The 27,126-nt window shown below is 60.5% G+C and overlaps 4 protein-coding genes and 1 long non-coding RNA gene across 20 annotated transcripts in view; 2 read left to right on the forward strand and 3 right to left on the reverse strand.

Annotated features, from left to right (window-relative positions):
- Nucleotides 1-156: 156 nt before the first annotated feature.
- Nucleotides 157-14,004, reverse strand: F10 (coagulation factor X). The gene is made up of 8 exons (XM_045162521.1): nucleotides 13,167-14,004; nucleotides 11,015-11,175; nucleotides 6,996-7,020; nucleotides 5,943-6,056; nucleotides 4,579-4,710; nucleotides 2,774-3,015; nucleotides 1,519-1,636; nucleotides 157-834 (listed from the first exon to the last, which is right to left on the reverse strand). Exons 1-8 carry the CDS (start codon nucleotides 13,582-13,584, stop codon nucleotides 173-175), a joined length of 1,872 nt encoding a protein of 623 aa, XP_045018456.1. The 5' UTR covers nucleotides 13,585-14,004; the 3' UTR covers nucleotides 157-172.
- Nucleotides 11,418-13,184, forward strand: LOC123464844 (formin-like protein 1). The gene is made up of 2 exons (XM_045162526.1): nucleotides 11,418-12,057; nucleotides 12,350-13,184. Exons 1-2 carry the CDS (start codon nucleotides 11,649-11,651, stop codon nucleotides 12,976-12,978), a joined length of 1,038 nt encoding a protein of 345 aa, XP_045018461.1. The 5' UTR covers nucleotides 11,418-11,648; the 3' UTR covers nucleotides 12,979-13,184.
- A 1,705-nt stretch (nucleotides 14,005-15,709) lies between the features above and the next one.
- Nucleotides 15,710-22,931, reverse strand: F7 (coagulation factor VII). The gene is made up of 8 exons (XM_045162522.1): nucleotides 22,782-22,931; nucleotides 20,686-20,846; nucleotides 18,956-18,980; nucleotides 18,773-18,886; nucleotides 17,957-18,097; nucleotides 17,313-17,422; nucleotides 16,868-16,991; nucleotides 15,710-16,342 (listed from the first exon to the last, which is right to left on the reverse strand). Exons 1-8 carry the CDS (start codon nucleotides 22,849-22,851, stop codon nucleotides 15,744-15,746), a joined length of 1,344 nt encoding a protein of 447 aa, XP_045018457.1. The 5' UTR covers nucleotides 22,852-22,931; the 3' UTR covers nucleotides 15,710-15,743.
- LOC123464845 lies at nucleotides 16,766-19,470 on the forward strand. Of its 2 annotated transcripts, none has more exons than XR_006639873.1 (3): nucleotides 16,766-17,096; nucleotides 17,394-17,850; nucleotides 18,964-19,470. It is a non-coding gene; the product is annotated as an uncharacterized LOC123464845 (long non-coding RNA). The 2 variants fall into 2 exon arrangements; XR_006639874.1 differs by having other exon boundaries at nucleotides 17,399-17,850.
- A 1,942-nt stretch (nucleotides 22,932-24,873) lies between the features above and the next one.
- The window catches only part of MCF2L (MCF.2 cell line derived transforming sequence like), an 89,260-nt gene continuing 87,007 nt past the window's right edge, over nucleotides 24,874-27,126 (reverse strand). For all 15 annotated transcript variants that reach the window (XM_045162495.1, XM_045162496.1, XM_045162494.1 and 12 more), the window contains 3 exons: nucleotides 27,012-27,124; nucleotides 26,843-26,946; nucleotides 24,874-26,413 (listed from right to left, as the gene is read on the reverse strand). In XM_045162495.1, coding sequence (XP_045018430.1) covers nucleotides 26,328-26,413; nucleotides 26,843-26,946; nucleotides 27,012-27,124 — 303 coding nt within the window. In that variant the 3' untranslated portion in view covers nucleotides 24,874-26,327. The remainder of the gene's footprint in view (nucleotides 26,414-26,842; nucleotides 26,947-27,011; nucleotides 27,125-27,126) is intronic.

The raw sequence follows: 27,126 nt of genomic DNA on the forward strand, positions 1-27,126 counted from the left end.
GCCTCTGAGGACAGAGAGATGCACTGGAGACAGGACAGGCTTTGAGGCTCCTTCCCGGAGCTGGGCCGTCCTTCCCGAATCCCAGGGGCACTCCCAGCGGGGGATGGGAGGGAGCCCGGGGCTGGTCCCTGGAATCTCATTTCCGCTACCGAGGGGCAAGAACAGACCCAGACTAAGGAGAGGACACAGGTCTAATCAGGCAGGGAGGGAGCCCGCTCAGAGCGGAAGGGGGGGGCGGGACTGTCCAGGTGGCGGGGGCTTCGCTGTGGCCGTGGCTGCCCGCGGCCCCCACTCTGGCCTTCATGATCTTGTCGATCCACTTGAGGAAGTTGGAGACCTTGGTGTAGACGCCGAACTTCCCCTTGCGCGCGCACCCTTCGCCCCAGCTGACGATGCCCGTGACGAAGTAGGTGTCCTTGAAACGGGTGACGTGGGGGCCGCCGCTGTCGCCCTGGCAGGCGTCCTCGGGCTGGGTGTCGTAGCCCGCGCAGAACATGTTGGGCGTGATGGTGAAGCTGCTGGACAGCTTGCAGGTGTTGCGGTCCACGTAGGGCACCTCCAGCATCTTGAGCGTGGACGACAGGCGGCCCTTCTCGTGCGTGCGCCCGAAGCCGCTGACGATGCCCGTCTTCTGGGTCATCAGTGTGGCCTCCGCCCAGTCTTTCTCGGGCAGGCAGGCGGGCGCCACGTTCCGGCGGAACTGGATGGGCGTCTTGAGCCTCAGCACCGCGATGTCAAAGTCATAGGTCTCCTTGACAAAGCGGCTGTGCTTCACAGTCAGCTGCACCTCGTGTGCCATCTCGTCGCCCTCCTCCTGCTCCGTGTTCCGGTCGCCTGAGGACGGGACAGGGCCATCAGCTCGGGGCCAGCACATCGCTGACACCTTAAAGTAGTCGTGATAGTCTCTGCTTAAAGACTGGCACGTGGTCACTAGACAATGTGAAATATAGGCGAGAAGCACGAGGCGGGGCTTCCCAGCCGGTGTCAGCGGTCACCCTTGTCCACGCGTGGGTGGGACCAGCCACCTGGTCTGAACTGCCAGACCCCTCCAGGCCACAGGGCCAGGTGGGCACGGGTCAGAACCCATATGTGCTGTTCTCAGACTCAGAATGAAGAAAATAACTGAAAATCTCTCCTGAGTATTGCAAAAACTGATTACATGTGGAGCTGACAGTATCTAACATTACCGAAATGAGGTTCACCTGTAAACTTGTAAAATGTGTAATGAAAAGGCAATGTAACTAGCAAGTTAGGAATCATGGATGTGGCTTTCACCGGGTGCTCACGGAGCAGCTGAGACCTGGCGGAGAAGGGGGGTGATCAGAATTAACCCCCAGACGGGATATGCAGGCCACTCAGACCGCTGGGGGTGCTGGCGGGCTTCCTGCAGGAGGGGGCCCCTCTTCCCCTTTCTCCCCCCGCCCAGGGTTTCAGGGCTTTAACGCCCCGTGTTTCCAGCGTCTGTCGGTCCCAGTGTCTGACCAGGAGGAGGGCGCTGGGGGCGTGGGCGGCACTCACCGACCCTCACCGTGAACCTCTTGGCCTGGTGCAGGCAGTGGGCAGCCGTGAGGATGTAGAACTCGTTCAGGATGGTGCCCCCGCAGAATCCCTCGTTCTCCTCGTTGACCAGCAGAGCCTGGGGAGGGGCAGGTGCCGGGGAGCGTTACCCTTAACCGGCCTCCTCCACGCCTCCGCCTGCAGTGGGCCTCCCCGCAGAAGGGCTTGTGGGGTTTTCAGGCTGGAACAAGGCCCTGGGCAGTGCCCCCGTGCCCACCCCCACGGGCTGTCCTGCCCAGTTCTGCTGGTTCTCGGAGTGGGCCCACCGTGGACCCCAAGGTCCTGCCAAGTGCCCAGTGCTTTGGGCTCCAGACTTGCCTGCCAGGCCCTCCTGGTCTTTATTCTCCCCGCCCTTCCTGGGTGGCAATATTACACTCTGGAGAAAACGCCCTGGTGCCTTCAGACTGACACTCAAAATGCCCAAAGCCGCTGTGACCCACAGCACGCTCTCTGGGGATGGTGGCTGGTGTGGCGTGTCCTTCCACGGGGTCGTGACACGTCAGACAGACGCAGACCCAGCATGCAGCTGTGGGCCAGTGGACGTCATCACTGAGGACTGTCGCAGCTCTGGGAACGTCACTTGTAGGAGAAGCCATCCTGGCTCTGGACACTAAAACCCCGAGGTCCAGGCAAGGGATCCGGGTAGATCGAGGCCCCAGTGAAACCCACTCAAGTGAACAGCAAGTCGTCTTCAGTGCGTGTCCGGCGTGGTGTTTGGGACACGAGCTGCTAACCCTCGCTCACTGTTTACCTGAAATTCATATGTGAGGGGAGGCCTGTGCTTTCACTTGCTAAGTCTGGCAACTTTAGTCCAAATTAACAACCAAAGAGTGATTTTTTTACCTTTGGAAACAAATGGATATACGTTTCGCTAAGGCACCATCTGCCTCATCAGGACTTAGGTGTTTGGGTAAAAGAATCTTTCAAATTAGAAGTGAAACAAGGAGAGAGACTCTTTTTGCCTCCTGTCAAACCCAAGAGCACACACCAGCCTCGGGGGCCTCCCCTGTGCCCACAGACCCCACCCTATGGCCCAGACTGGAGCCCCTCCTCTGCCTGGTGGGGGGCGTGGCGACCGAGAGGCCGGAGGCCCAGCCTTTGCAGCCCAGGCTCCTCAGGCAGGGCCCGATTGCCCGCAGCAGGCCCTCAACCACCTGCAGTGCCCAGCAGACGCCTCCCCCGCCCCAGCCACCTGGCCTCCAAGCCCCGCAGTTACCTGCCAGGGGCACTCGCCCTCCGCGCAGTCCCTGCCGCCCACTATCCGGATCAACTTGCTGTCGTCCTCCCTGGCGCTGGGCTCGGTCCTGTTGAGGCCCAGCAGGTGCAAGGAGCTCTCTGTAGGGCTCAGGTCTGTAGGGCCGTACTGCTCCAGCTCGCTGGCGTCAAGCGCGTCCTCGCTGGCGTGCATGGCCCACCGCCGGCTGCGTCCCTGCGTGAACTTCCCACAGGGGAAGGGCTCTGAAAAAAGCGCATGAGCTCAGCCAGGCGAGGAGGACACAGTCCACTCCATGGGAGGAGCGGGCGGAGGAGCGTGCCTGGGGATAAGGCAGGGCCCACAAGGAGTCTTTGTGGAGTGGGGTGCCCTGTGTCCTGCTGGGTGGGGGTGGGTCATGGGTGGAAGCCCTGACCTCTGGCTGGTCAGTGCTGAGGGGTCTCAGGGCCTCTGCAATCTGCTGGGATGCGTGCAAAAGTCTGTGGGCTGTGGATGAACAGAGGACCATGGGGCAGCGGGTGACATGGCTGGTGTTAATACATCTAGACCATGATGGCAGAGCAGGGGAGCTGGGGGGCACAGTGCCCCGAACCCTGTCAACTCTGCCATGTGTGTTAAACATAAGGAGATCCAACCCGTCCATCCTAAAGGAGATCAGTCCTGAATAATCACTGGAAGGACTGATGCTGAAGCTGAAACTCCAATACTTTGGCCACCTGATGTGAAGAACTGACTTATTGGAAAAGACACTGATGCTGGGAAAGATTGAAGGCGGGAGGACAAGCGGACGACAGAGGATGAGATGGCGTGCTGCAGTCCATGGGGTCACAGAGTCAGACACAACTGAGTGACTTCACTTTTTTTTTTTTAACCAACAGAAATGTCATCTCACTGTCCTCCAACTGCTGAGAGGCTCGGTTGGCACAGTTGCCTCTGCCCTGAAGTTGCCCACCACCCCAGCCTGCGGCTGGACTCTGCATTCCTAACCACCCCCGGTGGTCAGGGCTACGGGGCCAGTGGGAAGCCTGCTGGAGGCCGGGCTGACCGGGGCCATGGCCTCTCAGGTGCTCTGGCCCAACCCCACCCCACATGAGGGGAGTCCCAGTCAGACAGGACTTCCCCCGGGGTGTGAGACGGTGGGGAGCAGCTCGCCCACCCCCAGGACCCCCAGGACCCGGGCCCTCACTCAGCCCTGCCTGAGCTCCTGGGCCGGATGCGTGGTGTCCGGCTTTATCGAGGGAAAAGACATTTCCGTCTGACCCACTGCAGCCAAATCGGTTCTGGATGGCCCCGGGTTCTCCCCTGGCCCTTGCACCCCATCCGAGGCTCCTTGGCCGGCCCACAGGTCTGGTGCTGGTAACTCTAGCCTCCCAAACACACGTCCTTCCCAGGGCTCCGGGCACCATGACAGCAGCTCCGCAGTGTGCTGGGGCCGGACCGTGTGCAGCCTCGCACACCACTGTCTCCAGAACACGCTCCCCACCTGGGGGCTGGCCCTCACCACCCCACACACCTGTGCACCCCCCTCCCTGCACCCCCTCTCTGCACCTGTGCACCCCTCCCCACACCCCACTCCCCGCACCCCCACTCCCTGCCCCCAGTCCACTCCTGAGTACCCCCTCCCCGCACCCCCACTCCCTCCCTCCCTGCACCCCCCTCCTTGCAACCCCCACTCTGCACCTGTGCATCCCCCTCCCCACACCCCCCTCCCCGCACCCCCACTCCCCCCTCCCTGCACCCCCAGTCCACACCTGAGTACCCCCCACTCCCCACAGCTGTGCGCCCCCTCCCCGCACCCCCCCACCCACCTGTGGACACGCAGGACTTGCTGTCGTCGCCCAGCATGTAGCCGTGGGCGCAGGAGCACCGTACCTCGCTGCGCTCCTCCCTGCAGAACTGGTCACAGCCCCCGTTGTCCAGGCTGCAGATCTCACGCGTGGCTGCGGGGAGGCGCGCAGCTGAGGGTGCTGCCCGGCCAACGGGCTGGGGGGCCCCGAGGCCAGGCCAGCACCCTGGGCAGACCCTGTCCCTCGCACCGCTTCCCGTGGGGTGGGGGGCCTGGCTTCCTGAGGCCCCGGGGAGCTGCCGAGAAGGCCTAGGGGCAGAAGGTCTCAGGTTCAGCCCTCAGAGGGGCGGGGGCCTCTGAGCAGAGCTGGCGGGGCCGGGGGGTCCCCTCTGAGGCCTCTCTCCCCCGCGGCATAAAGGCCCTGGGGTCCGGCCTCCATGTGGTGGGAGGAGGTGCGGCAGCCAGCTCCTGGACTCAAGCCAGCTCCAGCGGGCCGTTCATCGTGACTGAGTGACCCGGGCGGGTTACCTAGACCCGCAGTCTGTTTACCTGCTGGTGAAGGGGTGGAGGCCACACGCCTCCCAGGAGAGCGCCCAGGTCTCGAGAGGTGCTGGGCACAAGGCACCTCACAGCCGGGCGGAGGGGCATCACCCGGCCTCCAGTGTGCTGGGCATCAGACTCCTGACACCCATCAGCCCTGCTGCCCTGGCACCTGGCTTTACACCTCACCCTGGGCTTTGATGAGAAGCTGCTCACAGGGCAAACGTTACAGAAACTTCAGAAAACATGCCCGCCAGCCCCTGGGTCAGCCAAACGGTTTGGGGCGTGGGGCAGGGGGGCCCCCTGGACAGCAGAGGGGCGGAGGCACGACTGATATTCCCGCTGGGGAAGTTCTAAAGTGTCCAGTCTGAGAGCGTGCTCTCAGGATTATATGTTCAGAAATGAAAAGCAGACGTTCAAAGCTTTCTCCTTAGGGAAAACTGGTCTACTACTCACCCAATTTTTGTTAAAAAGTAATCCCTGTATTAGGAAAACTCAGCGATTTTTCCATGTAGTATTACTCGTGTCAGATTTGGATAATCCCGGGCACTCAGCACTCACATCGCTCGAATTTCCAGAATCACAAGAAGCAGGAGAGACGTCAGTTCCCACATTAAGGGGCCCGCCCTGCACGAATGTTCACTCCGCAGCTGCTCAGAGGAGCAGGGACTTGCCTGGGGTGCCCTGTCCCCCACCCAGGGGCCGTGATGCGCTTCCCGCTGCTGCGGGCAGAACCTGCAGAGCCAGGCTGAGCCACGGTGGCCGCGGGGCCTCCCGGGGCCTCTGGCCCCCGCTCTCCACCCCACCAGGCAGCTCTGACCGGAAGGCACAGCAAGAGGAACTCACAGAACTCGCAGTTTTTGCCTTCAAACCCTTCCGCACAGGTGCAGGTGTGGTCCCCGATGCCGTCTTTACAGCGGCCCTGATTCAGGCAAGGGTGGCCTTCACACTGGTCTCCATCTGCAAAGGAAGCACTTGGAGACCAGCGCTCGCAGCCAACGCCCCACGTCAGGGAAGCGAGCGCGCTGTGCTGGTCTTGGCACACGTTTTCAGGCAACTCGAGTGAACCTGGGGCTCTTCCTGTTTTCCTGCAAACAAGTTGTCCTGTCTGGACTTTGTTACCCAGCCCTCTTTGCGGCCACACGTGCGTGGGGCATTTATCTAGCTAGATTTATCTAGCTAGACTGAGTGTTCCAATTCGTGCTGGGACATTTGACAGTGCTTTTCCGAGCAGTGACAGCATTTTTACATCAGGGAGAGGAGCCCTGGGCTGGGGAGTGGGTACCGCAAAAGGAGGCTGGAGGCTAGGTGATCGCCGGACACTTGTTCTGGACTGAGCATCAACAGGCAGGGTGTCTGGTTGCGTGAGCCAAACGTCTGGGTGTGAAAGGAGAAGAGAGACCCCTGCCCAGTGCTAACACGGCTCTGCATTTCTCGGCACATGTGTACACTGTAATCCAGGGATAGGTCCAGTGGTCATTGTGAGAAATCTGAACACGGTCAGCAGAATGAGAACGTTATTATAACTCATACCACTTCAGATGCTACAAGCATTACATCAAGATGGTTACCTTATGAGAGGACCCAATATTTCAGATTCTCTTCTTTTGTTTCTACCTAATATACTTAATTGCCATGGAATTTGGTATCCTCAGATGGGAATGAACTGATTTAAATGTATATAATTAACAAAACTAGAATTAAATAAAGTTACCGTAAAAACTATTTTACAATAACTATTCGGGAAGCACTCAGAAGGGAAAAGTCTCAGACGAGTAAAATTTACACCTGAAAGGAAAGGAAACTCAGGAACCATCTTCAAAATTTGAATACAGTCTCTCCCGTCTAACTACCCTGATGAGTCCTTCTCAATTAGGATTAAAATAGAAAAGTTCTCACCTTTATATTTACTCCAGAATTCATCCTAAAAGGGAGAAAAGATTTTAAAGTGCATTAGGGAAAACAGGCATTTCATACCAGTAGCAGCCATAATCTGATAACTCAAGTGAATGGCCTATTTCCCAAACAGAGACCATTTTGTGGGGCAAACTGCTCTAGAACTATTCAATCTTAAAGGGATTTTTCTTTCCAGATCTCCTGTATTTGTAAAGCTGTGGCTTCGAACACTTTTTTTTTTTAATGCATGTTGGTGTAATACATTATTCTATCCTAGCATCCATCTTCTTGCTTGCTAACAATTGAACCCCAGTGGCTGGAAAACACTTTGTAACACTAACTTACTTTCCTAGCTTTCATTGTAGCAAAATCACTAATTCTGTGATCACAATCAAGGTTTTCACATCATTTGTTTCAACTGTAATTCGAAATTACTTTTCTTGAACCGTAGAAGTTTCTATATGTTTTGTTTGTTTGTTTTCCACTAATTTCCGTTTGGAGAAACTTTGCTGAAACAAGAGCAACTGAAGTAAAATCTCTAAAGCAAGGACTTAGGTTCAGAAGCAGATCAGAAACTTTATGCATCACATTCAAACTCTGTAACAAATTCACGAGGACGAGCGCCCGCAGCGCTAAGGCTTCCTTCCAGCCGCAGCGCGTGTCGGGAGCTCGCTCTGCAGCGCCGAGTCACGCCGAGCGTCTCCCGGGCTCACCTGCCGTTCACATGCCCTCTCCGCTGAGAGGTCTGCTCAAATCTCTCGCTCACTGTATTTTATTGGACTGTTTATTTTCTTCTCTTGTGTTGTGGGAGTTCTTTATAAAGTCTGAGTGCAAATCGTTTGGCAGATATGAGACTTGCAAATATTTTCTTAGTCAGCAGCCTGTATCTTCATTCTGTTAACAATGTTTTCACAGAGCAAAGGTTTTAAATTTAGCGTAAGTCCAGTCTACCTATATTTTCCTTCATGGATTATGCTTTTGGTGTCACATCTAATAATTTTTGCCTAACTTTGTGTCATGAACATTTTCTCCTAAAAGTTTCCTGTTTTATCCTTAGAGCTATGTGATGCATTTTGAGTTAACTTTGTGTAGTTGTGAGAAAAAGCTGACCTTTTTTTTTTGCATATAGATGTACAATTACTCCAATACCATTTTTGAAAAAGATTTCTTTTCCCCCTGAAATGCTTATGCACCTTTGTCAAAGATCAATTGGCCATATTTGTGTGGGTCTATTTATGGGCTTTCTATTCTGTTCTATTGATCTGTATTTACTCCTTTACCAGTACCACACATCAGTATCTCTGTGAGTAATGTATAATACATCTTTAAATCAGGTAGTGTGATTCCTCCAACTTTATCTTCTTTCTCAAAACTGTTTCAGTTATTCTAATTCCTTTGCTTTCCCATATTTCAAATTTTAGAATCAGCTTGTCTAAATCTGATGGAAGTTTGATTTGCATTGCATTAAATCTATATATCAAATTGGGAGGAATCAATCTCTTAATATATTGTCTTTCAAACCATGAGCAGTCTATGTCTACTTATTTAGGTTCTCTTTCTTTCAACAGCATTTTGTAGATTTCAGCATATAGATCGTGTATGTTTTATTAGATTTACACATGGATATTTTTCTTTGGGCCAATACTAAGTAGCATTAATTTTTTTTAATCTTTAGTTTCTAACTGTACATTACTTGGGGAAGGAAATGGAAACCCACCCACTCCAGTAATCTTGCCTGGAAAGTTCTTTGGACAGAGGAGCCTGGCCGGCTGCAAGGAATCAGACGTGACTGAGCACGCACACATGTAAGTTACCACTACATAGAAATATGATTAATATTTGTGTGCTGACCTTGTATTTTGTGACCTTGCTAGACACATACATTTTAGGAGTTTTTTTTAGATTCCATGGGATTTTCTATGTAGATTGTCATGTCACTGACCAATAGGGATAGTTTTATTTCTTCTTCTTAACTAATTGTTAAACCTTCCGCATGGCTAGGGCTTCCAGCGCAGTGATGGATTAGGAGTATTGGGAGTGGACATCCTTGCCTTCTTCCAGTATCAGGGAAAGCACTCAACTTTTGGTGCGGTTAATAGTCTTCATCTTGTTGAAAAAGGTCCTTTTTAGCTGTAATTTGGTGAAAGTCTTTGCAGTTATGAATGGCTGTTGCGTCCTCGCTGCAGCTTCTCTGTATCAGGTGACACGACAATGTGGGCTTTCCAGGCGGATTACACCGAGCGAGTGAGGGAAAGCTGCTCAGTCACGTCCAACTCTTTGTGATCCCAAGGACTGCACAGTCCATGGTATTCTCCAGGCCAGGATACTGGGGTGGGGAGCCATTCCCTTCTCTAGCGGATCTTCCCAACCAAGGAATCTTACTGGGGTCACCTGCATTGCAGGCAGATTCTTTGCCAGCTGAGCCACCAGGGAAGCCCCAGAATACCGGAATGCATAGCCTATCCTTTCTCCAGTAGATCTTCCTGACCCAGGAATTGAACCCAGATCTCCTGCATTGCAGAAAGATTCTTTATATATATATATATATATATATATATATATATATATTTTTTTTTTTTTTTAACAGCAGGTGGGACAAGGCAGCGTGCCCATCCTGCTCTCCAGGGTTGGGAACAAGATTTAAAAGGAGAGGCCCATTCCAGGGCCTGCTCCCTTTCCTTATCCACTAGGGTGAAAAGCAGCGGCTGCAGGCAGATTCTTCACCAGCGGAGCCGCCAGGGAAGTCCGCACGACTGATCTTAAATGTTGAGCCAGACTTGTGTGCCCTAGATAAACCCACTTGGTCATCATCTAGCCTTATAAATCTGTATCTGTATTTATTCTGTATGCATATCTGTATCTGCTTTATTCAACTTGCTAATAATTTGTTGAGAATTTTTATGAGAGGCTCATGTGAAGTGCTGTTATATAGTTTTCTTCCTTTCTTTCTCCCTCCCTCCTTCTTCTGTCTTTGTGGGGTTTGGTATCAGAGTAAAGCTGATTGAAAACTAACTTACAAGTGTTTCCTTTTCTTTTCTAGAAACGAATACACAGAATTGGTGTTATTTCTTCTTTAAATGTTGGTGAAACACCCAGTGACGCCATCTGGGCCCTGACATTTCCTATTCAAAGGCTTTTAACTAAGAAGTGGAATCTGCAGATACCTCCGTCATATTATGTGCTTTGGTAATTCAAGGTTTTGAGGAATTGGTCCATTTCCTCCAGATTGTCCAAATTCCATCCAAATTCGTGCATAGAATTTTTCATAGTATTCACCTATTATTCTTTTACCATATACAAGGCCTGTAGTAATGTCCCCTCTTTCATTCTTGATATAATTTGTGTTCTTTTTTTATCCATCTTGTTAAATCTTACCAGTTTTATTTATTTTCTCTGTTATTTTGCATGTCTTTAATTTTACTGATTTCTCCTCTTTGGGGTTTGCCTTTTTGTGTGTGTGTCTTAAGGTGGAAGCTTAAAGTGTCATTGTGAGAACTTCTTTCCCAGTAAGCACAGTGATTCTATAAACTTCCGCGTAAGCGCTGTTTAGCGGCTTCCCACAGATTCTGTTGTACACCCACTTTGTTCAGCTGAAAGTATTTTCTAACTTCACTTGAGACTTCTCCTTTAACGTGTGGATTACTCAGGGAACTCCCTGGTGGTCCAGTGGTCAGGATGAGCTTTCACTGCCGAGGGTGCAGGTTCAGTCCCTGGTTGGGGAATTAAGATGCCAGAGGCAGTGGGGCATGGGCAAAGCAGACGAGCAGCTCGACACTGTGAGAGTGTAAGGCTGGCAGCTGTCGGGAAGTACGGAAGCGCGTTTGGGGAACGAGGCTGAGAAGTGCAGAGCGTGCGCGCCTGCTGCTGTCAGCCGCCCTTGTCACTTAAAGGGCTGCCTGGACCCCTGGCATCCGCCTGGCAAACGCCCGGGGACCCTGTGTGCAGCCCGGCCCCTGAGCTCATGCCAAGACCCAATGCCTCGCATTTCACCGGCCCCGCGCCCGGGCCTCACGGCCCCTCACCGTCTGCTCTGCGTCCTCGAAGACCTCGCGGGCCTCCTCGAACGAGCAGGTCTCCTCCAGGCACTCTCGCTCCAGGTTTCCCTGCTTCACCTCCTCCAAGAATGAGTTGGCCCTGCGGGCTCTCTGCAGGACACGGTGGGCCTGGTCCCGGGGCAGGAACACTGGGGCGGGAGAACAAGGCTGCCACGGGCTCGCCACGTGGCCACGCACCGCCTCCCGTGAGCAGCGGGTCAAACGGTGCCTGGAGCCGCTGCCGCCGGGGGCCCGCCCGCCCCGCGCAGAGCTCCACACCTGCTGGAACTCTGCCCTCCTGGAGGCCTTGGGCCTGCCCCTCCTGGGCCGCCCCTCCGTTCTGGCCTGGGCTCAGCCGTGCCCTCTGCCCCTCCCCAGGCCTGAGCTCTGTGCTAGATGGGGAGTTGTGACTTGCTTTTGCACCATCTACAGTTGAAAGCGTGACTTGTTTCAAGCGCCAGGACACACAAACCCACGAGTAAAACAAGTTTCAAGAAATGGTGCTTACTATTATTTTCTACAAAATAGTACCTGTTACAAAATTTCCTGCTTGAGTCTGTCCCGTTTCATTAAAAAACAGCTAACTTGATTTCGTGACTCACAAAGGAGTCGTGACCTGCCCATGACAGGGTCTGGGGGTCCCTGGTCCTCCCTGCATATCTGTGCTCAGCCGTCCCCACGCTCCCGCCACGTCTGCCCCCTCGCCCGCTCCGCCCCCTCTCCACGGGAGGCCCTTGGCTCCTTCCCCTGGCGCTCTGCCTGGGCTCTCTACCTCTGTTCTGCTGAAGAATTTAGTTTCTCACTAAGACAGATGACTCAGGGTCATATATTTGATATGTTTCTAGTCCCAGCTGATATTTCCAGTCCCAGCTCATGTCCTGAGCTCTGTGTTGGCAACTCTCCCCGCAGTGACTGTCCCCCTAGTCTGTCTCAGAGTTCCAAGCTCCGCGTGTCGGAAACTGAAGCGCAGGACTGCAGAGTCAGCCGTCTCAGGCGGCAAATACATCTTGGTCACCGACTACCGGGTACTGGTGAGTGGAGGTTGCAACCCCTCTCTCTTAGGGTTATTTTAGAGAGTGTATGGAACTCCTAAGTGTTTGGTTGTCCTATCTCCAACTACTTTCTCTTCCAACCCCGCCCCCTTCCTTTAATGACAGCTGGTTTTCCTAGTGGGGCCAGGCTCAGCCTTGTTCTCTGTGGGCCCCTCCCCACACTCCAGACCTCTCCACCAGCAAGTGGCTGCTTGGAGATACACCCCCCCTTCCCCTGCGTGGCCACCCTCCTGCGCCACTTGCCTCTTTCTCTCTCTTCCCTCTTTCCCAGCCTCCTGGGCTCCTGGACTTCTGCCTCACCCAGCAGGCAAGCACGCAGGCAGGTCTGGGGCTGCTTCTACGCTCTCTGCTCTCTGGCCTCCAGGATGGGCCCGGGTCCTGGGAGGCCCAGAACCCCCTCTGTGCAGTCTCAGGTCGGGCAGCCCCTCCCCGGGCAGAGCCAGCCTGAGGGGCTGGCACTGGCCCTTGTCTCTTCCCTGCCTTGGAAGCCCCTCTCTGCCTGTGACCCCTCTGTTCCCCCAGACAGAGGGTCGCCTCCCTGCCTCTGCCTGTGACCCCTCTGCTCCCCCAGACGAGGGGCTCCTCCCTGCCTCTGCCTGTGACCCCTCTGCTCCCCCAGACGAGGGGCTCCTCCCTGCCTCTGCCTGTGACCCCTCTGCTCCCCCAGACGAGGGGCTCCTCCCTGCCTCTGCCTGTGATCCCCCTCTGCTCCCCCAGACGAGGGGCTCCTCCCTGCCTCTGCCTGTGATCCCCCTCTGCTCCCCCAGACGAGGGGCTCCTCCCTGCCTCTGCCTGCTGCTACCCCTCCCCGGGTTCCTGTCCTCCCCCCCGCCCCTGTTTCTCTCTGTCTCTCCCCCTCTCTTTCTGTCCACGTTTCCCTGTGCTCTGATCCGCGACTGACTTCCCACCCACGGGGAGACACACCTGGCCCTGAGCCCCCCAGGCTGAAACCACAGCCAGCATCTCAGGCCGAGCTTACACAGGGGCCGTGCACCCACTCTCCACTCAGGAAGTTCAAGGGCATCGCCCAGATCCTCTCCTCCCCTCCCCTGGGGCCACCTGCAGTCCGCAGGGTGAGGGCCACTTACCGCTCCCCGCTGGCCGCAGGAGGCCGCCCAGGGCGGTGCTGAGCAGGACGAGACACAGCAGACCCGCCATGGTGGGGCCCTTCCGAGGACAGCCGTGAGTCCCCGCAGCAACAGGCCTCCGGGGCAAGGTCCGCTCGCCCAGGCTGGAAGGTGGCTGGCGCCCAGCCTGCTTATCACAGCCGCCGGTTGGAGCCCAGGCCTGTGGGGGCGGGGGGCGGCTCTGGGGGCCTGGCTGCCCTGCCCCTGCAGCCCCGGGGAGGTCCCGGCCGAGCTCACTCTCATCCTGAGCCGTGTCCAGGGGCCTGGCGTGCGCGCAGAGCACTTTGTTCTGAGAACAGGCGCGTCGTTGTGTGGTTCCCAGATGTCTACATCCAGCTCTGTTCTCATCTTTACGACTGTGATAAAAGTCATGTCTCATTTCCCCATCTGTTTTTCTAGGATGGAAAACTGAGCTTTAGAGAGAGGCGGGGTGCCATCTACGGCCATGGGTGTGGGCGTGGGGTTAGGACCCAGGGCTTTCTGCCCAGGCTGGGTGGGAGGTGAGGGCACCACGCTGGGCCGGGGGCTGCTCTCCCAGCCAGGAAGCACCCCTCTGGGGAGCGGCAGGGGTGGGACGCGACTGCCGCGGCTGAGTGGGGCTCCGCAGGGAGACGTCTGCGAGCTGCCAACGGGCGGTCTTGGGAAGCGAGGGGGTCACGCTCTGTCGTTGGCTGAGCATGCCTGCCCCACCCCACGTGGGACGCCTGCTCACCAGGCCTGTGTCCGGCGCGGAGAGAAGCTCTGCACACAGCAGGTGTGGGGTAAACACCAGCTCGCTGAACGGACTGTGATGTCCTCAGACGCTCCTGCTGGACACCCAGGCAGGGCTGGTCTTTGGCAGAGAGGTCGCCGTGGTAAAGTGATGTCTCCCCTGTTCTCTGTGTTGTCCCTGCCCTGCAGGGCGTGTGGGGTTAGGCTGGACTCCGCGTCAGCCCCTGCCCCGTGCCTGCACCCAGCGGTCTGGGTGGGAGATGCTCCCCAACATTGCTGGGTGTGGTGAGGCCCACCCAGGACCCGGTCAGTCCCTTCAGCCCCCTCCCTTCCTCTTCCAGGAAGAGGAGCCCAGCCAGCTTTCGATTCAGGAAGAAACAGCAGGCTCTGGGCTTGGGGTCTCTGGGGGCCTGGGACATCTTGGCTAGAGTCTCCTGAGTGTCTGTAGCCTAAGCTGTGAGCTGGGGTTGCATGAATGCTGGACAACCCGCTTCACGGTCCACAGCCAGGTGACCCATCCTCCCCACACCTCATTCTGTCTGCTCCAGTTTCATGGAAGCAGGACCCCATTTACAGATGAAATGGGGGGCAGAGAGGGTTAGTGGTGAGGCTGCGGGCACCTGCCAGAGCTGGAGCCGGAGTGGCCCCAGGGGGCCCAGCCCAGGGTCGGGGTGCTTGACGTGTGTGCTCAGTGAGAACCCCAAAGACTACCGCCTGCCCGGGGCAGCGGAGGCCAGGCGGTGGGCACACGAGTCTGCAAGTCAGATGACCTCTTCCTCCGCCCGGGGTCCTCTGACCCAGCAACTCAGCACTGCTGTTTTGGGCAGCCTGAGTGATGGGTATGTCCAGACACATGGCCAGGCTCTCCCAGCCCTGCTCGGGACATGAGGCGTAGCTGGACCGTCTGGCTGGGCATGGCCCAAAAACCCTAAGCGTGGTGTGCCAGGCTGGACAGATGAGACCCGAGGGTGCAGGCACCCACTGGGCCAGGCTCGGGTGGGGTCTGGAGCTCCCTGCCCTGGTTCCTCATTCCTTCCCCCCTGCAGCCTGTGTGACTGTCACCTGAGAGACTCCATAAAAAGTAGGTTGAGGACCCTGCCCCCCCCACTGAGCTGGGAGGGACCTGGGAGCCTGCATCCTGCGGAGGGCCCCTGCCGGTCCTCAGGCTTGTGTCGTCTCCTGGGGCCTCAGCTGGGAGAAACACGCAGCCCCCAAACCCAGGAGAGCGTCTGCTTTGGAAATGGCTTCATGTGAGAGTTCACTTCAGCAAAGCTGGTGACTGTGGAGGAGCCCGGCTCAGGGACCGCATGAGGGTCTCTGAGAGATGACTCTGGGCCGTGCAGGGAGAGCAGGAGGGGGCGGGCCTGCCTGTGGTCAGGGGGCAGGGGAGGGACAGGCGTGCAGCGTGCGAGGCTGCGTGTGCCGCACACTCAGAGGGACGTGGAAGGCTGATCACCATGGGGAGTGGGGGTGCTCACATTTACCCGGAACGAAGACACAACGCTAGGGTGAGTGACAAGCCAGACTGGAAGTGGCGCAGGTCACAGCGAGGACGGCACCGAGCTTGTGCTGCCCGTGTGCTTGGCCTCCGGTCCGGTCCGGACACTTCCAATGCCTCCAGCGCCTCCAGCGCCTCCAGGGCCCCTTTGCCACCCTCCTCGTCTGTCTCTGACTCTGGGTCTTTCTCTCTCCCGCCCTCCGTCTCTCCCTCCCTCTCTGTGTCTCTCCATCTCCCAGTCTCCATTTCTGTTTCCCTCCCCCCGCTTCCCTGCCCCAGGAACCACAGGAGAATCTCCGCCTTTGGCGCCTTTATTTGCAGGGCAGGGGCTAGGGCAGCAGCGGCACCCGGAAGAAGCCCTGCCTGGGCGGCGGGTGGCCCATCAGCCTCCGAAGCCAGGCTGTGTAGCGGGAGACCCGCGTGTAGACCCCAAAGTGGCCAGCTGCCGCGCAGCCCTCGCCCCAGCTGACGACGCCAGTCAGGAACCAGGTGCCGCGGAAGCGCGTGGCGTGCGGGCCCCCGCTGTCCCCCTTGCAGGCGTCCTTGCTGCCGTCGCTGTAGCCGGCGCAGAACATGCTGTCTGTGACCACAGGCCCGCCGGGCCTCCGTTGCGACTGCTGCAGGCAGTCCTGGGTCAGCAGCCGGGGCACCAGCACCACCATGAGCTTGCGGGCGGTGACCCCGCGCTCCAGGAGCTGGCCCCAGCCACTGACGGCAGAGAAGCGCACGAAGGCCAGCGTCTGGTCCGCAAAGTCCGGGTCGGGTAGGCAGAGGGGCGCCACGTGGTCACCCAGGGCCACGGGCTGGGCCAGCTGCAGCAGGGCCACGTCGTGGTCCGTCTTGCCCGGCACGTACTGCTCAGGGACGATGATCTGCACCACCCGCCGCTCCTGCTCTGGGCCCTCCACGCGGTTGAGGTCGTGCTCGCCTGCAGGGTACCAGGACCGGCTGCTGTTGTGCCCCTCGCCACGCGGGCCACGGGCTCCTTTCCTGGGAGCGAGGGGCACACGTTCCGCCCCCCAGGGTGGGCGGGCATCCTCCCAGGGCTGCCGGCAGGAGAGTTGGGGCGAATCCGGACCCAGGGGTGCTGGACGTGCGAGTGGGGTTTGGGCGGGCAGCATGGTGGATGAGGAGGGGCGCCCCAGTTCCCCTGCCCCCTGGGGCCCCAGTCATCCCGTAAGCCCGCCAGGCAGAGCACCTGGGGAGGGCACCCCCGCGGGGCTCCTGGTGGGAGTGGAGTCACCCGGGGCTGCGTCTGGGCGGGAGAGGCTGCGGGGGGTGGGCACAGGGGCCCTGGGCTGTGGGGCCTGCCCACACGCTGCCTGCATGCGTCTCTCCCTGGGAAAGTCACCGCTGCTCGTGGGAGCAGTGATTGGAAGCCCGGAATCTCGGCCCGGAGACTGTCCTCTGAAGGCCTGCTCTGCAGGGTGGGGAAGGCGCCTGCACCACCTACCCAGCACGGCTGTCAGGTTCCACCTGCTCCGGAGCCTGTCAAAGCAGTGGGCAGCGGAGACCACCCAGGCCGGGCCGACCAGGGTGCCCCCGCACAGCAGCACCCCGTTCAGCTTCAGCATGGCCTGGAGGGCATGGCACACAGCGGGGATGACGTCATGGTCACGGCCACCTGGGGCTCCCCTCCCTGCACCCGCGTGGGGGCGGCCGGGGACTCTGCGTCCATCCAGGTAAGGGGAGAGGGAGCAAGTGGGCCCCGGCCAGAGGGTGGAAATGCCAGGCTGGGGTCCTCTGCTCTGGCAGAGCGTCAGCCAGGCCCAACCCAGCGGGCCTGGAGATTCACCTGCTGGGCGACCCTCCCCTCCCTCCCCCAGGCCTGATGACCCTCCCCTCCCCTCCCCCAGGCCTGACGACCCTCCCCTCCCTCCCCCGCCCTGCAGCCTCACCTGCCAGGGGCACTCCCCTTTGGGGCAGACGTGGCCCCCCACGATTCGCCCTTGGGGCTTGCTACCATTTCTTTTTTCCAGAACAGGTATTTTCCCGCATGGATATTCCACTGTGTGAGACAGAAGCAGCAGGACGTAGGTGAGATGGAGGCTGTGCGGCTGCACCAGCGAGTGCCCCGTGTTGGCTGCACCTGCTCCTGGCCAGGGTTTCGGGGGCCCCGGGGGAGCTGCTGGGGCCGGGCGGCAGGGCCCGTGGGCCTGGGTCCTGCTGGTGTATCCAGGGGTGGAAACAGGCAGCCCGACGCCACCAAAGGGCCCGGGACGTGCTGCACGGGGTGAGCAGCGTCTCAGGCAGCCTGGCTGCTCTCCACCCCCGCTCTTGGTTCCCACCCGCCTCCGGGAAAGCCCCAGGCCAGAGGGGACAGCATTTGAGGTGGCCGCTCTCTGGGCTCCTGGATGAGGCCGCCCGCACGATCCTCGGGAGACCAGGGCTGGCGGGGGCGCCTGCTCCCTCCGCCCAGAGCACCCCCTCGCCCTGGTGAGGCTCAGGGATGCTCCCCCGGGGCCCACCTTTTAGCCACAGAGGACACACAGCAGGGTGGTGGCGCTCATCGGGAGTGGAAGCACTCGGCCCGGGCCCTTACCTGTGGGCGCACAGGACATCCCGTCTGCCTGGAGCGCGTAGCCCTCGTGGCACCAGCAGAAGCGCCCGGCCCCTGGGTCAGCCCCACAGTACTGCTCGCAGTGGCCATTGTCGTTGGCGCAAATCAGCTGGCTCTGCTTGTCTGCAGACACAGGGCACAGCTGACACGGCCACTGGTCAGGGCAGGAAGCCTGGTGGCTGCCCCTCCCTGGGCCAGGGGTCAGGCCTGCACGGAGGAAGGGGACACCCTGCAGACAATCCAGGAGGGTGAGACCGGGCCTGGGGGTCCCGGCTCAGGGGACACCCTGCAGACAATCCAGGAGGGTGAGACCGGGCCTGGGGGTCCCGGCTCAGGGGACACCCTGCAGACAATCCAGGAGGGTGAGACCGGGCCTGGGGGTCCCGGCTCAGGGGACACCCTGCAGACAATCCAGGAGGGTGAGACCGGGCCTGGGGGTCCCGGGTCAGGGGACACCCTGCAGACAATCCAGGAGGGTGAGACCGGGCCTGGGGGTTCCGGGTCAGGGGACACCCCGCAGACGACCCAGGAGGGTGAGACCCGGGCCTGGGGGTCCCGGGTCTGAGCACATTGGCCACTGGGGCTGTGGGACCCCTGTGCCAGGGAGCAGGGTACCCCGTGGCAGAGATGAGTGGCCCCCCCAGCCTTGCCCCGCACCCAGAGCCCAGAAGCGGACAGGGTATCCAGCGGGTCAGCATGCAGAACCCCGCACCCAAGACACCCGGGTGGAAGCCTGCGAGGGCGCCGAGGCCCCCCTCCCGCCTGGTGAGTCGGCGGCCTCCCGGCCCCGCTCCTCACCTGTCTCACAGTTCCGGCCCTCGAAGCCGTCCGGGCAGAAGCAGATGTAGGACTGGAGCTGGTCCTCACAGGAGCCCCCATTCTGGCAGGGGCTGGAGGCGCACTGGTCCCCGTCTGCGGGCGAGTCGCTGTTACAAGGCTGACGGGGGCTGGCGGCAGATGGGGTCGGAGTCACCTACTCACCATTGTAGGAAACCCAGAACTGCCTCTGAGGGAGCAAGAGGAAGCCGCGTGAGACGTGGGCGCCAAGGCAAGCGTTCACGTCCCTGCGGGGGAGGCGCCAGGCGGCTGGGGCGTCTGACCAGCCCTCCCTGTGGGCTCTGGAAGCCACAGCGCTCTATGGGGACAGGTGGGTTCATCTAGGGAAGCGAGTTTTTCTCTAATACCTGCCCCTCCCATTGCTAAGGCCACAGAGGTCCGAATGTCCTCTCCCAAGTCCCAACCCCAGGCTTCAGCACCAGCCCTGCCATGGAGCTGTGAACACGGACGAGACCCCATGCTCCCCAAGCCTCTGGGGCTGCTCCCGATGCTGTGCTGACCGTCCAGACACCCGCTGACCGAGGAGAATGTGGGAAAGACACGCACGAGTGCCCTGCCAGTTTCAGGGGCCTCGTCAGAAGCAGTGATTCCCCAGGGATCTTTAGGCCAGTGAGAAACAACTCAGTGTTACTGTGAGAATAAAACAAGGTGAAAACGGCTGGAAGGTTCTGAAAACCACAACCCACTCCAGCACTCTTGCCTGAGAATCATGGACAGGGGAGCCTGGTGGCTAGAGTGCATGGGGTCACAGAGAGTCAGACATGACTGAGCAACTCAGCACAGCACAGCATGCTCCCCGAGGGCTTCGCAGGTGGCGCTAGTGGTAAGTAAGCTGCCCGCCAATGCAGGGGACGTAAGAGACGCTGGTTCAGTCCTTGGCGGGGGAAGATCCCTGGAGGAGGGCATGGCAACCCACTCTGGTGTTCTCGCCTGGAGAAACCCCATGGACAGAGGAGCCTGGCAGGCTACAGTCCATGGGGTCGCAAAGGGTTGGACACGACTGAGCAACTAACACACACACAGACTCAAGGGGTGACAATCCTTAGCACGCCTGGGAAGGGTCGTGCGAGCCCTGCCTGCGAGTACAGAGTGTGTGCTATGCCAGGTGTGTGTCCCATGCGTGTGAGACATGCATCCTGTGTGTGATGTGTGTCTGTGCCAGGCGTGTGTTCTATGTGTGTGAGATGTGTGTCCTGTGTGTGATGCATGTCCTGTGTCAGATGCGTGTCCTGTGCGTGTGACACGTGTGTCCTGTGTGGGGTGTCCTATGTGTGTCCCATGTCGGGTATGTGTCCCGTGCGTGTGAGACATGTGTCCTGTGTGTGTGATGCGTGTCCTGTGCCAGGCACATGTTCTATGCGTGTGAGATGTGTGTCCTGTGTGTGTGATTCGTGTCCCATGACAGATGTGTGTCCCACGCGTGTGAGATGTGTGTCCTGTGTGGGGTGTCCCTTGAGTGTGCAGAGAGAGGGGGTCCTGTCTCCTGGCCTCCTGATCCTCAGCCCCCTGGAAGGAGACGATTTCAGCGGGCATCTCTCTGCTCGTGGACGGGAGGGGAGGCCCGCTCCACCTGCTCAGCCCCACTGGGGGAGGAACAGGCTCCCTAGGTGTGCCCTCACTTGAGCATCCCTGAGGCGGCCCTGGCCAGGGTCTCCGATGGCTCCCATGGGTCTCTGAGGGCTGCTGGACAGGTGGCCCTGCCCGGAGCCTAGACGGCTTATGGGGTCGGGGGGCCATCCTTGGGGGCATGGGGGCACAGGAAACTGTGCTTCTGGATGAGGAGTGAGGATGTGTAGGGGGTCTCAGCATGGGGAGACCCCAGCCCCCGGCGCCCAGAGGCCGCCGCCTGCCCCCAGTGCACCGGGCGAGCTCACCGTCCTCTCCTCGTTGCGGAAGATCTCGCGGGCCTCCTCGAAGGAGCAGAGCTCCTCCTTGCACTCCCGCTCCAGTGAGCCCGGCCGCAGCTCCTCCAGGAACCCGTTGGCACGCCGAGGCCGATGCAGGATGCTCAGGGCCTGCTCCTGGGGCAGGAAGACTGGGGGGTATGCTGTGAGATGCGGGGGCGCCGGCACCGTCCCACCTGTAACAGCACCTCCCCACTACCCTGCCCCCCCCCCGTGATGGGACCACAGGCCCCCTGCCCACCCCCGTGATGGGACCACAGGCCCCCTGCCCACCCCCGTGATGGGACCACAGGCCCCCTGCCCCCTCCCTGGTGATGGGACCACAGGCCCCCTGCCCCCCACCCCCGTGATGGGACCACAGGCCCCCTGCCCCCCCCCCGTGATGGGACCACAGGCCCCCTGCCCCCCCCCCGTGATGGGACCACAGGCCTCCTGCCCCCCCCCATGATGGGACCACAGGCCCCCTGCCCCCCCCCGTGATGGGACCACAGGCCCCCTGCCCCCCCCCCGTGATGGGACCACAGGCCCCCTGCCCACCCCCCGTGATGGGACCACAGGCCCCCTGCCCCCCCCCCCGTGATGGGACCACAGGCCCCCTGCCCCCCACCCCCGTGATGGGACCACAGGCCCCCTGCCCACCCCCGTGATGGGACCACAGGCCCCCTGCCCCCTCCCTGGTGATGGGACCACAGGCCCCCTGCCCCCACCCTGGTGATGGGACCACAGGCCCCCTGCCCACCCCCCGTGATGGGACCACAGGCCCCCTGCCCCCCACCGTGATGGGACCACAGGCCCCCTGCCCCCACCCTGGTGATGGGACCACAGGCCCCCTGCCCCCTCCCTGGTGATGGGACCACAGGCCCCCTGCCCACCCCCCGTGATGGGACCACAGGCCCCCTGCCCCCCACCCCGGTGATGGGACCACAGGCCCCCTGCCCCCACCCTGGTGATGGGACCACAGGCCCCCTGCCCCCTCCCTGGTGATGGGACCACAGGCCCCCTGCCCCCTCCCTGGTGATGGGACCACAGGCCCCCTGCCCCCCACCCCGGTGATGGGATCACAGGCCCCCTGCCCCCCACCCTGGTGATGGGGTCACAGGTCCCCTGCCCCCCATGCTGGTGATGGGACCACAGGCCCCCTGCCCCCCACCCCGGTGATGGGACCACAGGCCCCCTGCCCCCCACCCCGGTGATGGGACCACAGGCCTCCCACCCACGGGCCCGCTGGTTTGCAGCAGGAGAGTTCCTCACGGCTGCCAACGGGCAACACTGCATAAGCTTCATATGCGAGGAGAAGGCGATGTGTTTGTTAAATTATAACATGTCCATGCCCTTGACCGGGTCTCTTCACTTCCAGTTTCTCCTAAGGAGATGCTCTGAGCCCCGCAGACACCGGGCCACTGGGAGAGCTGAAGACACGCCACTGGCAACATTAATGACCCAGCCCAGCGACGCCAGGTGAACAAAGACGGTTAAACAGGAAGGACCCGGGGGCCACGGCACTGGAGCAGGACTGCGGGCAGGGCCGCCGCGGCCGGCGTGGGCGCTGGGGCAGATGTGGACGGGTTTCAGGGGACAGTGTTGGTGCCTGGCTTCCGCCTCGGCCACCCCTCGGGGCTGGAGATTCACGGTGGTGACCGCTCACAGAGCCGCCCGCCCGTGTTCCCACTCAGGCCCCTCCACGTCCGCAGGTGGGGGGGTCATGTTCACCGCCGCAGTGGCCGAGCATCAAGGCGCAGCGTCTGTGCCCTGTCCCTTGGGGTGGGGGTCCACCCGCGAGGGGCTGAGAGCAGAGCAGGAGACGGGTAACCTCTGAGCCCGCGTCTGGGCCTGGGGGGTGGTGGAGGCAGGGGAGGGCCCGCCGTGGCCAGGGAGCCTGCCCCCAGACGTCTGGGAGGGGACTCCCGTGGCCTGTGCTCCAGGAGCTCTGCTCATCTTTTGAAAGACAGGTAAGTCAGAGAGGACCCCCCAGCCAGGCTCCCAGCAGATGGGAGTGCCCACCACGCAGGCCAGCTTTCGGGGTGGCTGGCCTTCCACGGGGTTAATGGGGAACTTCCCCCACTTACCTGCCGGCAGGGACCCCCGCAGGCCGAGCAGAAAGCAGAGGAGGGCCAGAGCTCGGGCCTGGGACAGCATGGCCAGATCCTAGGTTGCTCAGTCTGTTGACTTTCCGGGGGGCGGGGGACGGGCAAAGTTCTCCCAGAGCCGGAGACCGTGGGGGAGGGGGCTGGCCTCCCGACCGCGCTGCAGTCCTGGCCCGGGGCCTGCGGACGAGGGCTGGCCGGGCCACCCCAAGGGCTCTGTCCCCAAGACTCGGCTCCGGGGTGCGTGTCTGGCATGCGCCACTCCAGTGTGGCTGCCGGGGGAGAGCAGTGCCCGCCGCCCTGTGATGGCCCCGGCAGGGTGGCGGGCTGCCGTGTGGCTGTCAGCGTGGTGCAGAGCTGGCCTCCTGGCTTGGGGGGCACAGGGGAGGGGCGTGACCCGGAGGAGCCCCTGCAGCATCTTGGCCCCTGGCTGGTCCCTTGGGCCCTCCTGCCCCCAGGGCCGCAGCGGGGGTGACCAGCTGCCCTGGCTGCTGGGCACGGGTAGGTTTCTCAGGACCCCGGACTTTTAGGACGAAATCGGGATGCCCGAGGCCACTGGGCTGGCAGTCTCCCTGTGGGGCTCCCTTGGGTGTCCAGCCTCCTTGGAAGGCTCCCCTTTCCTATAAATGGTGGGTACCTACCCTGTGCCTTCCTCTGTGCAGGGGTGACGGGGCCCAGCTGTCCCTGCAGGTCCCAGGCGCTCCCTCCCCAAGAGGAAGACTGATGGCCTCTGGACTCTCTGCTTGTCACTATCAGTAACTGTCGGTTGCTCAGGACCCAGGTGTAGTGGAATTTGTGAAGGAGGCTGGGGGGGACTCCGAGCCCCATGGGGACACGTGAGGTAGGCTCAGCCCCCTGGGAGTCCTGGCTCTGTCTTCTCCAGCTTTAGAGGGGCTCACCCCTCTGAGCCTCGCTCTCCTCACGGGGCAGGGGGGCTGGCGAGGCCTGCCGACAGTTGGGGGGGCCCTGTGTCCTGTGAAGGCTCCAGAAGGGCCCCCGCCATCCCCCCATGAGTGGCCAGCATCCCAGCTTCCTCCTCCTGGCCACCACCTTCTCAGGCCAAGTGCCTTGCAGTCACTGGAGTCCTTGTGTGCCCTTCTAGCTGCCCACCCAGCCCCGCGCCCAGCAGCTCCCAGCCACAGGATCTAGCCTGTCCCAGGTCTGGGTGCCGGTGTCGGAGGGCTGTGCTCCCTCCGAGGCTCTGGGGAGGGTCCTTCTCACCTCTTCCAGCTGCCAAGGCACCAGTGGCCTTTGGGCCTGGCCACACTGAGCAGTTTCTGCCTCTGCTGCCCTCTGTGTGTGTGAATCTCCTGCTTCTTCTAAGGACACGAGTCACTGGACGGGAGACACTGCGCCCCGTCTCATCCCGCTGCACCTGCGGTGCCCGTCTAAGCGGGCTCCCTCTGTGTTCCGGATAGAGGGCATCTTAGGGGCTGCTCTCTGCCCGGAGCCCCTGGTTGCCCTTGAGCAGAGCTGAGCTCAGCCTGTGTTTGGAGCCACACACGCGGCATCCTGAGCACAGGACCAGCGGGAACAAGGCTCCTTCTATGGCTTCTCCAAGCATCACCACTGAGCCGGTTTCCACAGACAGATGCCCTGCGGGCACGGGTGTCAGCAGGCATCAAGTGAATGCGAGGGCCAGAGGCGCTCAGGTCTGGGGGATGGGCCCCACGGGGGTGGAGGGGACACGGCAGCCCAGGGCGACTTGGCTTTGAGGAGCCTCTGCTCCCCCTGGCGTTGCACCCTTTCTCCTGGCAGCCAGGTCTTCTCAGTGACCAGTGGCTGAGCAGGGGCAGACCTCACATTGTCCTGCTCCTGCAGGAGGGCGAGGGGGCACAGGCGCTGGGGTCCAGTGGGGAGAAAGGCGGCCATTGTGAAGAGCCTGGGGCCTGCTCACTCGCGTTGGTCTGGAGGCACTCCAGTGAGGGCAGCCCCCCCAGTGAGGGCGGCCCCCCCAGTGAGGGCGGCCCCCCAGTGAGGGCAGCCCCCCCAGTGAGGGCAGCCCCCCCAGTGAGGGCAGCCCTAGCATCACCGCCCAGTTTCAGGCCCTGAGCCTCTACAGATGAAGGCAGACTGCAAGAGTTGCCGATATTTATTTCAAACTCCATCCATACAATAAAGAATTCTGACTTTTAAATTTCATTTACATCAGAAGGTTAAAAAACAAAACAGTGGCTGAAACACGAGGTTTTAAAGTGCCTTTATGAGAAAGAGATCACAGAAACGGGGCCAATCCCAGGCGGGGACGGCAGGAAGGGTGTCTGAACAGTCAATATATTAAGTAAATTATGTGACTCATCGTTTTCCAAATAACTTACACACTTCCAGAAAGAGCTGCGGACCTTGCCTGCCGCCCACTACACGGTTCAGAGAGGCCTGACCCGCCCGCCGACCGGGGCCACGGCGGGGCTGCAGCGGCCTGGGGCTGGCCGTACAGTGACCCCCTGCCAGCAGCCTGGAGGCTATAGACACACGGCCCACGCTGGGCGCGTGTGCACACACACGACACACACACGCACACACAGAAACGTCTGCCCCAACCAGACACAGAAGCACTTCCAGACAACAGGATCTGATTCTGAAACACACACAAAAACAGTAAAACAGAAAAGTTTTCTTTCCAGTTTTGCCTTGAGTAGAATAAAATAAATTCTGCTCCCGTGCTCACGGCACTGCCACGTGGGACCCGGGGCGGGGGCGGCCAAGCGCAGGGCTTCCCTGGCCCCGCGTCGGCTCGGGTGACGCCTGCGGAAACGGCATCTTCACGTGGAAAAGCAACAAAAATACCCTAAGTCAGTGAGGAGTGTTAAAAAATCAGGAGTCCCCTCATTTTTCTGTAGAAAAGAAGGTTAACCTCTTATAGTTTACATGTTCTTTTGAAAATTAACCTACACAGATGAAGGAATTTCCTTGGTTTTGCACCGCCGGTCTGTAGCAACTCTGCCTGACTCTCCCGGGGGACCCCCTGCCCTGCACCTGGGACCAGGTGGCCTCAGAGAGTGCTGACAAGTTCCCCGAGAGCGTGCCCCCCAAGTCACCCAGTGCCATGTAAACCCCGGTAGCAAAAAATAGTTTTATATCAAATACAGTATCAAATTGTCATTTCATGTAAACACAGTGATTCCTGGTAAAGATCAGAGGCCAAAGTACCACAAAAAAATGGCCGTAGGATTAATCCCTGCTTAAAAAAAATGTGTAAAAGACCAACTATCCCCACCCCCATCTCCAGCCTTCGGCCGGGGCCTCGGGCGCTCCTCGGGACGCAGCTCCACAGGATGCATGCTCTTGCCGTCAGAGGCAGAGACGTGGAAACCGAGGCAGCGGCTGGGGCCCTTCCCCTGGAGGTCTGTCCGTCAGCTCCGTCGGTCCGCCCCTTCCTAGGGGATCCGGTGCTGCACTCTGCTCTGCGCCCGGGAAGGCGTCCCGTCCTCGGGGGCCGTGGCGGCGCTGGGTTCCGGGCGCAGCTCTGTGGGCAGGTGGCCCCAGCAGAGGCCAGCTCCTGGCGCTGCGGGCAGGGTGGCCGTGGCGCTACCCCTGCAGGTCGGCAAGGGCGGCCGTGCAGCTCTCACTGCAGCTGGACGAGGGGCTCAGCACCGCGGACCCCGCACTGGACTCTGAGGGCAAGCAGGCGAGGGCTGCAGCACGCTGCACGGGCAGACTCGCTGGCCCCCGAGCTGCCCGCGCCACCGCAGGCCTCGCCTGGCGCTCACGGGGCCGGGGGCACTCACACGACTAGGGGGCGCTCACGGGGGTGAGGGCGCTCACGGGGGTGGGGGGCGCTCACAGGGGTGGGGGGCGCTCATGGGGGTGGGGAAGCATTCACGGGAGTGGGGGGCACTCACATGACTAGGGGGCACTCATGGGAGTGGGGAAGCATTCACGGGGGTGGGGGGCACTGACGGGGGTGGGGGGCACCCACGGGGGTCGGGGGGTTGCTCACGGTGGTGGGGGGTGCTCACGGGGGTGGGGGGTGCCCATGGGGCTGGGGGGCACTCACGGGGGTGGGGGCACTCACGGGGGGTGGGGAGGGGCACAGGGCTCACCTGGGCTGCTCAGGCACCCCACGGGGCCACCCTGGCAGAGGAGCACAGACAGGCTGCGGGCGGGCACCCAGCCCTCGGCGCCGGAGCTCAGGTTCCGCACGCACCTGCAAGGGGCTGGGTGAGGGCGCAGCCAGGCGCAGGCGAGGGGCACGTGGGGCGGGGGTCTTACCAGAGGCCCTCGTCTCCCTCCTGCACGAGCTCCACCTCGTCCCCGCTTCTCAGGGCGAGCGCGTCGGAGACCCCCTTCTCGTCCAGCCTGGTGATGGTGTACCTCCCAGGGACCT

This window comes from Bubalus bubalis, chromosome 13 (assembly GCF_019923935.1).
Source record: "Bubalus bubalis isolate 160015118507 breed Murrah chromosome 13, NDDB_SH_1, whole genome shotgun sequence".
Classification (NCBI taxonomy): Eukaryota; Metazoa; Chordata; class Mammalia; order Artiodactyla; family Bovidae; genus Bubalus; species Bubalus bubalis.

What these genes read in the sequence shown, in the direction of transcription:
- LOC123464844 (XM_045162526.1), top strand. Translation starts at nt 11,649, where the DNA reads ATGACAGGGTCTGGGGGTCCCTGGTCCTCCCTGCATATCTGTGCTCAG. An exon ending in TCACCGACTACCGGGTACTG is followed by an intron (nt 12,058 to 12,349) that starts GTGAGTGGAGGT and finishes CCTCTTTCCCAG; the next exon opens with CCTCCTGGGCTCCTGGACTT.
- F10 (XM_045162521.1), bottom strand. Translation starts at nt 13,584, where the DNA reads ATGAGACATGACTTTTATCACAGTCGTAAAGATGAGAACAGAGCTGGA. An exon ending in CCTGCGGCCAGCGGGGAGCG is followed by an intron (nt 11,176 to 13,166) that starts GTAAGTGGCCCT and finishes CTCCCGCCCCAG; the next exon opens with TGTTCCTGCCCCGGGACCAG. An exon ending in ATTCTGGAGTAAATATAAAG is followed by an intron (nt 6,057 to 6,995) that starts GTGAGAACTTTT and finishes CTTCCTTTGCAG; the next exon opens with ATGGAGACCAGTGTGAAGGC.
- F7 (XM_045162522.1), bottom strand. Translation starts at nt 22,851, where the DNA reads ATGCTGTCCCAGGCCCGAGCTCTGGCCCTCCTCTGCTTTCTGCTCGGC. An exon ending in TCCGCAACGAGGAGAGGACG is followed by an intron (nt 18,981 to 20,685) that starts GTGAGCTCGCCC and finishes TTGCTCCCTCAG; the next exon opens with AGGCAGTTCTGGGTTTCCTA. An exon ending in GAACCTGACAGCCGTGCTGG is followed by an intron (nt 16,343 to 16,867) that starts GTAGGTGGTGCA and finishes GGTACCCTGCAG; the next exon opens with GCGAGCACGACCTCAACCGC.